The sequence below is a fragment of the Schistocerca serialis genome, chromosome 11 (assembly GCF_023864345.2).
Source record: "Schistocerca serialis cubense isolate TAMUIC-IGC-003099 chromosome 11, iqSchSeri2.2, whole genome shotgun sequence".
Lineage (NCBI taxonomy): Eukaryota > Metazoa > Arthropoda > Insecta > Orthoptera > Acrididae > Schistocerca > Schistocerca serialis.
Window position 1 is genome coordinate 118,871,739 of NC_064648.1, and position 16,357 is coordinate 118,888,095.

Genomic DNA, 16,357 nt, shown 5'->3' on the forward strand with positions numbered 1-16,357 from the left:
CCTTTTGGCTGTCAAAACAGGTTACTGCAGGTGTCATATGACGCCGGGACACAGAAATAGGCCCAGTGACACAAATTTATGTTGACTTTTCCACTTGTGAGTTAACGAGCATTGCGCTCTCATTTAAATATATGTCCGAAAGATTCAGCCTACAGGAAGTGTAGATCCAGAACCGGATGCCACAAAGGGCACAGATTCACCACGAGATGGGGAAACTCCCAGGCGTCTATTGAGGCCTAAGCACTGTAGTGTGTGAGTGAGACAGACAAGATCCTACATCATAGGGAAACCCATTCCCTATGATGTAGGATCTTGTCTGTCTCACTCACACACTACAGTGCTTAGGCCTCAATGGACGCCTGTGAGTTTCCCCATTTCGTGGTGAATCTGTGCCCTTTGTGGCATCCGGTTCTGGATCTACACTTCCTGTAGGCTGACTCTTTCAGTCATATATTTAAATGAGAGCGCAATGCTCGTTAACTCACAAGTAGAAGGCTTCTGTGGCCAAGGAGGCGTAGCAGCATTAAATATGGCGGACCTAAGATCAGCTATTAAGGGAAACATTTATGGAAACTATTTAATTCTGTAGTAATGTAGGGAATCAAGCCACAGTAATTTTAATCTGCCATCCTCCATGAATTTTCATGGTGATCCCAATAAAACTTGAATATTGATCATAGCTATAATCATTTAGGATTTACTGTTTAAAGTGAGATTCATAACTTTTGTAACAAAGACTTGAACGCTGAAATCTGAACTCTTTAGTTAATCTTGACGATTGACATTTCATATAGAGGCACATCATTAAAATGATGAATGTTGTAAATATCAACTTTGTAACTTCATTTGTTTAAAAGATACAGTACATTTAAATTATCACTTTTTCAGTTAAGCATCAGCAAGGCTACTGGCTCTGACAGTCAAAGTTAAGAAGGGAATTGTATTGGTTTTATGTACAAGAATTTAACAATGGATATTATTGTTACTTTATTTAGAATGTGAAGGTGGTCAAGCTTTGATTATTTAAACATGTTAAAATGTAAAATAATGTAGAATAAGCTGTAGTCAATCAGATGGACAGCTTCAAGAAAGGGAACGGCTCTAGTCAGTTGAGTGACGATGTTCGGCGCGTGGATGAACGTGGCCGGAGATGCGCAGAGAGGGACAGTTCTGAGCTAGACACCAGAGAGTACAGTTCAGCTGAAGACACCAAAGGGTACAGTTCAGATACAAACGCAAAAGCGGAAGGTCAGTCTTTAGGCAGCTAGGAAGTGAAAAGACTTAGAAAATTTCGCATTGTGTGGTATCGCGGGACTTAGTCTCTGAGCAGTGAGCAGCTGCATGCCTGGTATGAACTCTTAACTTTTCACTTTTCGCGTCGTTAACAAGGTGGGGTATGGAATTGGTAATTCGCGATGTGATTATGAATGATCGAACTGTGTCAGATGATTATGAATGATCGAACTGTGTCAGATGGACATCAATCAATACACAATTTACACGACATTTTCAGCGCTGATGACTGTAATAGTAATTCTAAATATGTCCACTTTTGCTATTAATTGGCTTTCTGAATAAACATTATTCTAACCACATTGCAACTGTGTGGCCTACATCATTTATGGGTCGTTAATGTAGTTCCTGATATTATTATTATTACTGTTATTGTATGTTATATTAACTTTGTATTTTGCAGACTTGTCATCAGCCATACAATTTAACCAAACGGTCACAAGTGTCTAATTTAGGACTTGTGATGCGACACAAGGTAAGTTTGGGCCAAGACGAAGAGGAACCGCATGTGAGCCCGAATGTCTTTGGGATGTTAGTCTGCACTATTTTCAAAACTACAGTATCTACTGGAACCATAAAATGTCTCACCTGACAGGGACTCAGTACATATTACTTACACATTTCACAAAATGAAAATAAAAATTCTTGGTTAAAAAACAAATAGAAAAAAATATCACACAGTTTGGTCAAGCAGAACCAAACTAATAAATAACAGAATGACTTCTGGCACATTTTAAAAAATAGACTGGATGCAGAGCTTGATTCAGGTTTTGATTTTATCCATACTGGATGAGAGGTCGTGGTTGTGAATGTCAATATTAAAAAATATATCGGCTCAACCACTTGTATATAGTGTAAAACACTAAGATTGACGCGTTTCGGAAGTCAAGCTTCCATCATCAGAATAATAAAAAAAGAAATAATTTGCAGCAGGAAAGTGATAAATATGAGAGAGCTGGGGTCTATAAAATTCAGTGTAACACGTGCTAGGCAAGCTATGTAGGTCAAACTGGTAGGTCCTTTAAAATACGTTACAAAGAACATAGCGATGCTTTCCGGCTTAATAATTTCGAAAAGTCAGCTGTAGCCACGCATATTTGGGAAATGGGGCACACCATGTTGGGAATAGATCAGGATCTCGTTATTTTACATAACCAGGACAAAGGCAAAAAGCTGGATCTACTAGAACAGCTGGAAATTACGATACATAGCATGGATAATCAGAACACACACTGATACAAATAACTTTTTCAAACATTTCACTGGTTTCTTTTAGTAACTACATTTTTAGCAATTGGTAGGATACCACCATTTCATGAGGTCCTTGGAACATGTATACGTTATCTGTTTGTATAGACATCTCTGTGACTTCCTTGTTTACTTGCACGTGATCTCACTCGCGTTTCAGTGTCTTGTTTGGCTACGTGGTGTGTGGTATCAATGAAGACGCACGGGTGGTTTACGACAATAGAGGAGAAAGCCATGTGGTTAGATGTTGAACACCATAGGCGACACCATTTTAGAGTTTTTTATATGGAGATGCACCTTGGAAGACACGGCTGCAGCAGGGAAAGTAGCCACGATGTTTTAATTTTATCATCAATTTCATTGTGCCTGGTGCATGTTCCATTTCAGCGAGTTTTAACAGGTTCTGACGATGGAAGCTTGACTTCCGAAACGCGTCAATCTTAGTGTTTTACACTATAAACAAGTGGTTGAGCCGATATATTTTTTAACACTGATTCAGGTGTCTGAGGGATTCCTTTGGATATGGCAATGTGTGCACAAACATCCATACACATTCCCACAATTGCTGTTCCCACATTGAGCGCACAATCTCAGTAATTGATAATACAGATTGCCGGCTTAAGAATGTGGGGTTAACATCAAAATACTGGCGCAGAAATTTTAGGCAACATTGCACAGAAAAATTCAATCAATACACAATTTACACGACACATTTTCAGCACAGATGAGTTCTCGTATGTGACTGTTCATGGTATGGGAAAAAGTAGAAATAAAAATTAAACTTAAAAAGGCATTTTACTAACCAACTTATGTGATACTATTTCTGTCACTTCTGAGGATAACATTCCACACACAGTGGGAGCTGGCACAGGTTGCAAAGATACTCATGGTAGCCAAAAATTGCAAATATAATCAATCAGGTTTTCCAAATCTGTGGGACACATTACAGACAAAATTGTGGCAACCTTTTGGCTGTCAAATCAGGTCACTGCAGGGGTCATATGATGCTGGGATACAGAAATAGGACCAGTGGCACAAATTTACGTAGGACTCCTTTGGACATGGCAATAAGAGCAGGTACATCCACACACATTCTGACTTACTGTTTTCACATAGAGTGCACAATCTCACTGATACAACAATCTGCTTGGATATGTATGTGGGGGTATACTTTTAACACTGGTATTATAATTGTGAGCAAAAGGGTAGAACAGAATTAAATCAAGAAATGATATACATATTTTTCTGTAAGCCCCACCACATCCAAGGAAATTAATCTTTGATAATACAATTAACAAGGCGACAGCTATGGCTCAACAGTACGGAATACATTGGTTTCTCTGTAAATGTGTGTCCCTTTCTTAGGTTTCAGCATTTACAGCAGGTATCACGGTCCAAAATCTTATTACTGAATAGGCCAGAAAAGCGTATTGATATCAGTTGGAAAACACAAATGTCTCTGGGGTTACATTGGACAAGGCAAAAGACACGAGCATAGCCACACACATTCTCACAATTAATGCTCCCACATTGAACATGTAACCTCTGTAGTTGATGCTATGAGCTATAAATGATTTACCTATCAAACTTTTCCCTGACAGAAATCGTATCACCAGAAATTATACCTTGATAATACAAATGAGGCAACAGAAACACACACATTGATTTCTCAGTTATTACAATTACACCATCTATTTTTGAACACTTATGAGCTGTTCTATGTGGCAATTCAAATCACATGGAAAGGAAAAACCAATATTTTTTTCTTTTTTGTTTTAAGGTAAGCAACATTTTATGATTGAAAATAATTATCATCATTCCAGACTAAATTTTAGCAATTTTTGTCAGTCAAATCAGGTTACTTAATGGGCCATATAACACCAGTACAAAAATATAGGATGTGAGGCAGAAATGTCTGTGGGATTCCTTTGGACATGGCAATGCGTGCCGACAGCCATACACATTCCCACAATTGCTGTTCCCACATCGAGCGCACAACCTCAGGAATTGATACTATAGGCTGCCGGCTTATTTCAGTGGGGTCAATCTCGATTTCACAAATAACTCAATTATGATATCTGCACCTGTTATAATAGCTCAGAAAACTATTAACCCTGCTAAAGAAAATATTTGTGACTGCTGCTTACAAAAATATCTAACACTGATATGGCAAAGATGCTATACATTTTACACTATGTTAGGTATCATGTCATAGGATTCATGATCTTAATAATGAAAACAGAGTGAAATCACCATATTTACTCCAGCAAGCTACAAAAATATTTGCTTCTAGTTATATGTTATTAGATCTACCTTTTAAAAAAAAAAAAAAAAAAAAAAAAAAAAAAAAAAAAAAAAAAAAAAAAAACCAACAACAGTATTTATTGAAACTATACAATGTGTTGCCTGATGGAAAAATGACAGTACACAATATTAACACACATCTCAAACTAAAAAAGAAGAAGAAGAAGCAGAAGCTGGGCTAAAATGTAAAAAACTATAGAACAGAACAAATGGCTTAACATATGGTTTTGACAAGGGCAACCAAAATTAATAGCCGAATTTAACTTCTGGTAGATCTGAAAAAAATTTACCCGATGTAGCGCCCAATTCAAATGTCCGAAGGATTCCTTTGGACATGGCAATGTGTGCTGACACATCCATACACATTCCCACAATTGATGTTCCCACATTGAGCACACAACCTCAGTAATTGATACTATAGATTGCCGGCTTATGTAAGTGGGGTACATATATTCTAACTGGAGCTGGAGTTGAGGGTAAGGGAGGAATGACAGGAATCAAAAGGCAAGTGACGTACCTCATGTACTTTTGTATGACACGTCACTCAGAAAAAAAATTTGCTTAATAATGTACATACTGTGGCTCTCACTAAATAACACTCCAACTAATTGTTCACCCTTATTGACTGGTGCATGGTGATGTCTGGAGGTATAGAAAAGAGCAGAACAGAAATATGATATTTACAAGGAGATTAAATGACCGTGAACAATATTACATTTTCACAAACAATGGAACATAAGTAGGTGATCTTAGCACTATCTCCAATATTGCCAGATGTGAAAGAAGTGTTAAGTGATAGATAAAAACACTAGTACACGAAACATTTGCCTTCTTTAAGACATTGTGGACGACTATGGCAAACTCACCACTCCACTTGGTGGTAGAGCTCCTCCAACCTCCAGGAGCTGGCGGGTCGTCGTCCTGCTCGGAGTTGACCGTGTTGCGCCCCTGCCTCCGCCAGCTGTCGAAGCCGCGCCCGAAGTCCTTGCGGGGGCTGGTGCCGAGGGCGGAGCTGCCCGGTCCGGAACCCCCGCCCCACTCGTGGTCCGTGCCGTTACGGTCCGACCAGTTGCGCTCCGAACTCTGCTTTTCGATGGACGAACAAGTAGACGAGTAAGCTACTGTCGTGTCATCACAATTTGCCAGTATTGCAAACATTATTGATATACAGAAAAAAATATGTGCCAAATATACGGTTACATGGAACCTTAAGAACAGTATGCCAACAACTTTTATTGTACATATGGCTTCAAACCTGATACAAATTCTAGTAAAATTTATAGAAACCTGGGTACCATGTGGGAATGAACTTGGGAGGTATGAAATCACTTATGGTAAACTTAATGAACTGGAATTTAACATTCTCCTTTTACAAGGGCAGCTATCATTATTCCAACTTTACATAGCTAGGTTTTACTTTCATACTTGGTTGAGTGAAAGTGATTTTATGTAAAATGTATTTTCTTGAGGTATCACTTGAAACTACACTATAGTCTGACCCACAAACGATGGCGGTTTGTGCATCTCAAGGGATGGGGATTGAATTGTTGACGATTTCAAGTGACAGTTGCAGTACTCTCATGTGCATGTTTTCCACCTGAAGAAAGCGTATATCTTACAAATATGTCTCTCGCTTACTTATGCAGAATTTATCACTTCCACCACAATCAGCGATGACAACTCGCAAAAAATGGAATCAAAATTCACTAAAAAACTCACTAAAATCATGTTTAATGCTCACATTAGCTATGGCGTTCACAGCATACATGACGTAGATGCACATAACAAGCCTAAACTCTACCGCCATCATTCGTGATTCCAACTATAGCAGGTCTAAAACCAGTTGTGCTGTAGCAACAGATGTGCTGCGGAGGCGGTATTTTGGAAAATGCTTTTACACTGGCAGCTGTCGTTATCCAGAAATGCCAGGAAAAATTGTCCCATGCAAGATTCAATGGAGAAAAGAAATTAAACACAGACAGATAGACACAGACACACAAGGCATTCTGTAGAAAGTCAAAATTACTTCAGACCTCTGTTTACTTCTTTCTGTGATAGTGAAAGCATATTATTGGTCAAAATTATGATACATATAAGAGAGCAAAATAATTGGCAAAATGTTGAAAGAAAAGAAAATTACATGAGCAAAGAAAATGAAGTCAAATTTATTTTTTAAATTAATTATAAATCAATAGTAAAAATGAAGAAAGGTCACTAAAGGTACAAAACAAGCATCATATATGTGGTCAATAATATTATCGCTAGTCGTGCATTATCTTCAGTCACAGTATTTTACTAATAATCATTCACATTTTGGGATGACCAAAATCAAAACCAGCCAGACAGCATACACATGAAGATGATACAATATTAGTTTAAGGTATTTCAAATCCATCTTTGCACTACTAAAATTTTGTTTTTATTTTACCATAAGCTTTTCGTTTACTCACTTGAAACATTGCCAGGGGTCTGGACCAACCAATCTTGTTAACAATTTTAGTAAGCAGCTCATTTCATAAGCCACTGAACTCTGATTTTTACTCACTGAACTTTTGATGAACTTCTGCCTAAAACCAAAAGTGTATTTTGTATGTACTTTTTCCAGGTGTTCTAACATATCGTACTGATGTTGGCATGTTATCACTGACTTGCAGCACGAACACTTCTTGATCTAAAATATGACCAAATATTCACACCACTAATATCTGTTTTCCTGTGATAAAACATACGTGTGCGTGTGTGTGTGTGTGTGTGTGTGTGTGTGTGTGTGTGTGTGGCCGCGCGCGATGTCACAAAATAGTTGACACTATGTCCATATTCCTTTCACTGGTGCAGTCACAAGTAACGTCCAATTATGCTTTGTTTAATGGACTATGTAAAACATTTTCTTTCACTAGGATTTAGTTCCTAATCTCCTTTCTCCACTGCATCCTTGTATCTAAAACCAAGACTAAAATAGTCAGTACATTTAGTTTCCGATAACTGACAACAGTTTGAACGAATAAAACAAAATCTTATGATAAAATACAAACACATCTTTAGCAGTTGCAGAAAGCAGCAGTTTTCTTCAGACCAAAGACAAGTTTTATGCAGTTCTCCACACTGGTCTATGCCGTGCAAGCCTCTTCATCTTTGCACAATTACCGCACCTTACATCCATTTGTATCTCTGCTTACTGTAGTTGGGCCTTTGTCAAGTTACGCCATACATTTCCTTTCTCGCAGTTCCAATCCATACCTTCCCGTCAGTTACCCAAAACGTGCATATAATTTGCCACAATCTTGTAGCACAAAATTTCAGAAGCTTCTATTCTCTCCTCACCTGAACTGTCTATCATCCAAATTTCACTTCTGTAAAAGGTTACACTCTGAATACCCACAGAAAAACTTTCTAACACTTAAATTTAAATTTGATATTAAAAAATTTCTCCTTTTCAGAAACGCTTTTCTTCTTATTGCCAGTCTGCATTTTTAAATCCTGTCTATTTTTGGTAGCATCTCTTCTTCAGCTTCCCAAATAACAAATCTCATCTACTACTTTTAATGTTTCATTTTCTAATCTCTTTCCCTCACTTTTAATTCATTTTATTCCACTACATTTTGTTACCACTGTTTTAATTTTGTTGTGTTCACCTTACAACCTATTTCCATGACACTACTAATCCCGTTCAATTTCTCTTCCAAGACCTTTGCCATCTCTAAAAGAATTACAATGTCATTGGCAAACCACAGAGTTCATTTTGCTTCACCCTGAGTTTTATTCCCTTTCCATATTTATCTTCAGTTTCCTTCACTGTTTGCTGAATGACGGATTTGAAATACCTTACCTTTTGCAATAGCAAGGGACAGGGGAGCAGGGTCTTGTAAATACTGTAGTCTAGTCCTGTTCTTCATATTTTCAAATTTTGAAATTCTTTTAATGCTTTCTTATACCAGACTCTGTAATAATTGTAAATTTTCCAGTAAAACCCAACCCAAAAATATATGCCTTAGTAGTGAATGTGACTTTTCGCAACAAATGTCATGAATGTATTTTCAGATTAAGGACTCTTCTTACACATCTGTATAGTTTTAAGAAGTATGTTGTGAAAAATAATGACAATTAATGAAATTCATATTTTTTAAACATTTCTCTGGTGGACATAAAGTACCCCTCCCTCCCCACAGTGTACAAATTATGAAACATACATCCGTATTGCTAGGGTTAATTATCCAACAACTACAGACACTACAATCACACAAATTTGGAATAGTTTACTTCTCAGAAGGTTCACAACACACCTGCATCCTGACGAACGGTCGGCCCGGCCTGAGGGAGCCGATGCTGCCACCGCGGATGCCGTCCCCACCACTGTCACCGCCGGCAGCACTCGAGTCGTCGTACCGGTAGAAGGGGGCGGAGCCGGACAGCACGCCGGGGCCGGGCCCACTGCCAGCGCCCCTGCCCGGGATGCCGAGGCTGCGCGACTGTCCCCGGAGGCCTCCGGGTCCACCCGTCACCCCGAGGCCGCCTCCCCTCCCACCCGCTCCGCCCGGCCCCGAAGTCGGCTGACCCGATGGGCCGCCGGCACCGGTGCTCTTCGACATCCTCAGGACTGCGTCGCTATTCACGCCTCTGTTCCACACCCGCTGAGAACATTGTCAAAAGAAAAAGGTAATATCCAATATATAGTTGGTAAGTTAGCTGTTTATTCGTCTACAGACATATTTGAAAGGGCATTAGACAGTAGATAAATAAAAAGAAAGATGACAGCAAAATACAAGCAACAGAGATGAGGTTATTAGGGAGAGTGAATGGTTGCAGAACAAGAGATTTAACTAAAAATATAAACATTCAAAATAAGCTGGATGTCCAACCAAATGATAAGGAAATAGCTGAGCACAGACAATGGCGGATGCAACATGAATACAACTAGAGGTGACATACAACAACAAAAATTCTGAATTACAGTCCAAATGAAAGGAGCGACATATGTCGATCAAGAAAATGGAGGGCATAAACTTTACGGACAAGGAATAAGCAGATGCTAATATTGATATGTAAGGCGACAACAGCAATTTTATAGGCATGTAAGCTTCATATGGCCATAAATCATCATATAAAGTATACAATAGAAATCATTAAATGTTAAATAAAGACTTATCATTAAAACATCATTGGATGATCTATTTCAAAAGATAGAAAAGGGGGTGGGCAGCAGAAAGCTAACAATGTCTTAATTCGTAAATCAGAAATATAAGATTAAAAATTTTCACAATATGAAATTCTGGCTGTTTAGTGTGTACTTATACACACCTTCTTGTGAATTGGTCAGATTACTGTGTGTTTCTTTTCCAATGTTCCCCACTCTTTTCTTTTCTTTTCTTATTTAAGAAAAACTGTTTGACAAGCTAGTTCCCGTACTTCTGCTAATATTTTATCCTCTCCCGATACCTTGTCATTTTTCCAGTTTCAGGTTACTGTTGGTACTACTTCGTAATCGGGTAGCAATTACGTCTTAATCAAGTAGTGTTTTCAGACTGAACTTGATTCTTCACTCCTTCTTATCACCAATATGTTCCAGCTACATTCTGTTATGGTTGCTCATTCTTTTAACTTTCATATCTTACTGCATGTCTGGTGGTTCGTGAATGAACATGCTTCATTAGAGACTATGTAAAGGCTGAACCGCAATTTTTGTACATACTGATCATTATCTTTGTAGCAATTTCCGAAATTTCCAGGTACAATGATTTGCTGTATTGACACTCTGACTGGCTATACCTGCTTCTTGGTATCTGACATCTGCAAATCTGATTGGGGGTATCAAATCTTGTTTCTTCAACATAGTTGCTATACTGTGTATTGACTTGCATGTTTACATTACTGTGCAGCATTAATTTTTGTTAGTTCTCTCATTCATCTTAGTACTGTCTTAGCTTCCGTACGATAATGTGTCCAAGTTAGTGTTGGAGTATTGAGGTGCTCTTACTTTCTGCCTGTTTTCTTTCTGCCATAGTCGGATGTGCTATTGTTACCGAGGCTCCGAATTATTCTGAATTATGTGGGTGTTATATCATTTTATTGCATTTGTTTCCATTTCTTTTCCATGGTGTTGAGTGTTAAATGAGATTTTACTAAGCCTGTATATTGTATGCACCTGCCAGTTGATTATTCTGTTAACAGTTGTATGTGACATGTAGAATACTTCTTTTCCCAGCAGTCTATGTGGTAAATGCATGCTGTGTGTTTCTGTAAGTGATAGACACTAGATTCCGTACCTTCAACAATTTCTGTTAGCTTTCATAGCAACAAGAACAACCGCCATTGCTAACTGTGAGATAATCACAACTAAACTTCCTAGTTCACAAAACTAATGTATCTACGGGGGGTCATAAAACTGATGCGAACAATAAAATCCATATTATGGACAATCAGTTCTCCCTAATTATAAGTAACATTAAATACAGTCAAACAGCAGGATATATATAAAAAAAATGATAAAGTTTTGGTAACAGAGGAACAAAATTAGTGATCAAATTTAATCATTCTGCAAATACTGCATATCTGTCAGATTTTACAAAATTGCCATAATACAGGCTCCAACAATGTCTTTGGGGTGTTTTTTTGGACACCAATTTGTGCATACACATACACACATGTCCATACAATTGCTGTTCCCACATTGATTACACACCACCATCAGTAATTGATACTATGAGTTGCTGACTTAAAGTGGGGTAAAATTTTGAATGCTGCTACTGTAGTTGGAGGTAAAGTGTGTAGCAATGTAACTAATCAATGGTTTTGGAGCAATCATACATAACGGGAGAAACAATCTTCAATAATTCAAAAATTGAGCTAGTGCTACAGCTGAATGGTAAGAAGAAATATATTTGACTGACTTCCCTTAAAAATAATTGTGCACCCCATGTTACAGCACTAATGGGCTGCTATTATGGCAATTTGTTAATACAAATGTGAAACGAAACAGCTGTTGGATATTGGAATTAAAACTACAACCAAAAATTATTTTGTTAAATTTTAGAGTGAAATTGTCCACCAATTGTTTGAACAATGCAGTGCTGTTGGAGGCAGTACACTGTTGCAGTCCTACACCTATAATTGACATGTACTGTTATAGGTCGGACATACAGTTTAATGTGAATTCTGAAACACCAGGTGAAAACCAGGAAAGATTAAATATTGCTCAAAGCATTTCCTTGGAGCTCAGAATTATCATGTGTAAAATTGCAGGGCTTGTCACGGGTCAAATCAGGTGATTATATATATAAAAACAAGATCTGATAGATGATAAATGTCCGTAGGAGTCCTTTGGACGTGACAATGTGTGAAGACATATCCATACACATTCCCACAATTACTGTTCCCACATTGAGCACACAACCTCAGTAATTGATACTATAGGTTGCCGGCTTAAGAAAGTGGGGTAAATATTGAGACACTGCCACTGAAGCTGTGCTCATGTAAAAACAAAAATTTTAATCAATACATTTGGCATTTTTGCCATAGCAAATTTTTGTCTGTGGCAAAAGAAGTGATATGTAATGTAAAAAAACTATGCGACATTGGAACAAAGGCTCTTTCAATTTGTAGTTTGGCAGTTACACACACTAAAAACTTATTCTTCATAGTGGCAGCTAATACTAAATATCTGAACAATCTGCTCAAAGTACTTAACTTCTCACGCTCTAGATTATACAAGGCAATGTCTTTGTCACATGCTACTCGGGTTGCAGACATCATGAGATCCAAAAATTACCAGCAGCGACACATAGGCACCTAGTCAGTACTGACTACATGTTGCTGCTGCAATTTTTAGATCTGATGATGGCTGTAAAACCAAAACCTATTATCAATTACAATAAAGTAGCATCTGACAAAGACACTGACTTTTATAATATAATCAGACACAAAGGTCAACGGTCTCTCCAGCAGGTTGTGGTATAACATATCACAATGGTAGAATGATGTGTAGTCCTACACCTACTAAACCGACAAATGACGGTCATGATAGTTAACTTATACAATAATTTAGTGGTTAAAATTAGCTAGCTGTTTGCAGTTTTTGTTATCTGTTATGCATGTGGCCCATACATGGAGGGAGTCCACATCTTCAGGATGAGATAGCGATCGCAGTATTATCCCAAGTTTAGTGCAACCACTGTAAATCAGCAATACAGTTTGGGGTGACGCAGTGCACCAGTGAGTAAATGCATGTGCCATAACAATGCTGCACGACATCAAGGCGTGACAGAATAAATCCACTAGCACGATTTAATTCATTCTAATGTTAGTCTCCTATGTATGAACTCGTCATGAGTAGATGCTGTAATGTTTGAAGCGCAAGAGCTATTGTACACGGTTGTACGAAATATAATTATAGAAGAAGTGCTTTGACCTCATTTATAAAAAGTTGACATTCTGCTGAATGTGTATTCAATTTCAGCACAAGCACAACTGGATCATAGACAAGGTACAACAGAGTTACACGGGCATATTCTGAAGAGTTTGATTTTTAGATGCAAATGTTCAGAGTGACAATAAAACAACAAATCTGAATCTGAACATATAATTATACAAAGAAAAACACTGTATGGTCCAAACTGCCCCATTTTGTGTTCTTACATTCTGCTAATTTGTCATCCCACGTTTCCAGCTGGATGATCTGAACTGATTGGCACAATCACCTACATCATCAGGTGCTCACAGTGCACTGAGCTGTCACAGGAGCTGCTCCTTACTTCAGTACTTAACACATTATACCACCACGGGGCAGGTAACAGCATTTTATGAACGCTGTGTTTTGTATATTTGGCCTATTTACTTGCATTGTATTACCTTGAAAAACACAGTATCATGGTGTAATGAACTTAGGATGAATAAAGATCGGTAAAATCAAACACTGAGACGTTGAGGTTGCAATATCAACAATATTATGAAAATGTAACATACAGTAACCTACTGTCCCCGCACCCTCCATGCAATGGTTTCCGCCCCCTCTGTCCTGTCACCTCCTCCCTATTCACATTCTCCACTCTCTTTCTGCGCTGCCCACTGCCGATACACCTGCCCGTCTTTCCACTTCCTTGCTTCTCTCCTTTTCCAATCCAGTTTCCACCCCCCACCCCCACCCCTCCCCGCACTTGAACTTTTTTTACATACATACTTCACAAGCCATCATATGGTGCATGGTACTCTGCAACACACCTAGTTGTTTCCTTCCCTGTCCCACTCACAGGTGGAGCAAAGGAAAAACGACTGGCCATATGCCTCCGAATGAGCCCTAATTTCTCGTATCTTATCTTCCTGGTCTGTACGCGAAATGTATGTTGGCGGCAGTAGGATCGTTCTGCAGTCAGCTTCAAATGGCAGTTCTCTAAACTTTTTCAGTACTGTTCCTCGAAATTGACCATCTTCTTTCTTCCAGAAATTTCCACTTGAGCTCCTGAAGCATACCCATAACATTTGCATGCTGTTCGAACCTACTGATAACAAATCCAGCAGCTTTCCTCTGAGTTGCTTCGGTGTCTTCCTTCAGTCCAACCTGGTGAGGACCCCAAACACTTGAGCGAAAATAGATCACACTAGTGTATTATATGCAGTCTTCATTACAGATGAACTACACTTACCTAAAATTCTCCCAATACACCAAAGTCGGCCATTTGTCTTCCCTACTACAGTTCTCACTTGCTCATTCCATTTCATATCGCTTCACAACGTTACGTGCAGGTATTTAAATGACATGACTGTGCTGAGCAGGACACTACTAATGCTGTATCCAAACACTACAGGTCTGCTTTTCCTACTCATCTGCATTAACTAATGTTTTCCTACATTAAGAGCCAACTGCCATCCATCACATGAAGTATAAACTTTGTCTAGGTGATCTTGTTTCAATCTATAGTCACTTATCTTTGACACTTTGCTGTACATCACCACATCAGCAAACAACCAGACACTCCTGACGTTAACCCTGACCCCGAGCAACACTCGCTGTGGAGGACAACATACTGGATTCCATTACTTAAGAAGTCTTCGTGCCACTCGTATATCTGGAAGCCTATTCCGTATTCATGTACCTTTGTTAACAGTTTGCAGTGGGGTATCACGTCGAATGCTTTTCAAAAATGCAGAAATATGGTATTCCCCACAGCTTCCTGATGCTGTGTCTGGTGCCTAGTCCCTGCACACACTGCCAGACAGCACTCTCTTCTCCCACCATGCGTACACTGCTATCTGTTCCCCTTCCTGCACCCGCTAGATGCTGCTTTCATTCCATGTTACAGCTGCATTCCACTACAAGCTGCCAAAGATGGCAATCTTGAAACTTCCTGGCAGATTAAAACTGTGTGCCAGACCGAGACTCGAACTCAGGACCTTTGCCTTTCGCGGGCAAGTGCTCTACCAACTGAGCTACCCAAGCACGACTCACGCCCCATCCACACAGCGAAAGGCAAAGGTCCCGAGTTCCAGTCTCGGTCCGGCACACAGTTTTAATCTGCCAGGAAGTTTCATATCAGCGCACACTCCGCTGCAGAGTGAAAATCTCATTATGGCAATCTTGTGTTTATTTTTCTCCTTTTCTGAAGTAGTCTTTGGCCAAAAGATAATTTTTTTGTAAAAGTCTTGTCATTGTGCTCTCTGTAACTTAATGTGTCATCTTTACTGTGAGTACCAATCTATTGTTTTTCCTCATTTTCTGATATGATGACAAAGAGACTGTTACACATATTCTTTGAGCCCAAGCTGCCTTCAGAAAAGAAAAACACCCATTCACACAAACAAGGACATCTCACACCACACTCACAACCACTACCTATCGCTGGAGATAGCGGCCAAGTGTGTTTGAGGTGAGGTTGCTTATGTGAATATGTACACGTTTTTCTTTTCTGAAGGCAGTTTTCACTAAAAGCTTATGTGCAATAGTCCTTTTGTCATGCCTGTCTGCAACTCAACATGACACCTTTACGTGGGCAGTAATTTATCTATTTCGTAAGATTATTAATGACAGATAAATTAACAGTCGTGACACAAAGACAGAGAGAGAGAGAGAGAGAGAGAGAGAGAGAGAGAGAGAGAGAGAGAGAGAGATGGTTCAGTACTTGAGACGCACCTAATGATGGTGAAATATGTCAATGAAATATTGTCCAGTCAGGCAGAAGAAGGCTTAAATATTGCTCAAGGCATTTCCTCAGAGCTCAGAATTATAACATGTAAAATGGCTGGGCTGAGTAAGGATCACATCAGGTGACATATCCAAGCAACGAAATCAGATACATGACACAAATGTCCATAGGATACCTTTGGGCATGGCAGTAAGTGCAGACACATCCATACACATTACCATAACTGCTGTTCTCACATTGAGTGCACAACCTCTGTGATTGATACTATATGTTGCCAGCTTATTTTAGTCGGGTCTATCTTGACTTCACAAATTACATAACTCTGCTAACTGTATACCCTGAGGTGACAGAAGTCATGGGACAGTGATATGCACATATACAGA

General features: G+C 39.0%; 1 protein-coding gene across 8 annotated transcripts in view; it reads right to left on the reverse strand.

Annotated features, from left to right (window-relative positions):
• The window catches only part of LOC126426669 (GRB10-interacting GYF protein 2), a 169,766-nt gene that overhangs the window by 136,194 nt on the left and 17,215 nt on the right, over positions 1-16,357 (reverse strand). For 7 of the 8 annotated variants that reach the window (XM_050088555.1, XM_050088556.1, XM_050088559.1 and 4 more), the window contains 2 exons: positions 9,126-9,473; positions 5,712-5,931 (listed from right to left, as the gene is read on the reverse strand). In XM_050088555.1, the coding sequence (XP_049944512.1) occupies positions 5,712-5,931; positions 9,126-9,473 (568 nt within the window). The remainder of the gene's footprint in view (positions 1-5,711; positions 5,932-9,125; positions 9,474-16,357) is intronic. The other variant, XM_050088557.1, reaches the window with a different exon arrangement.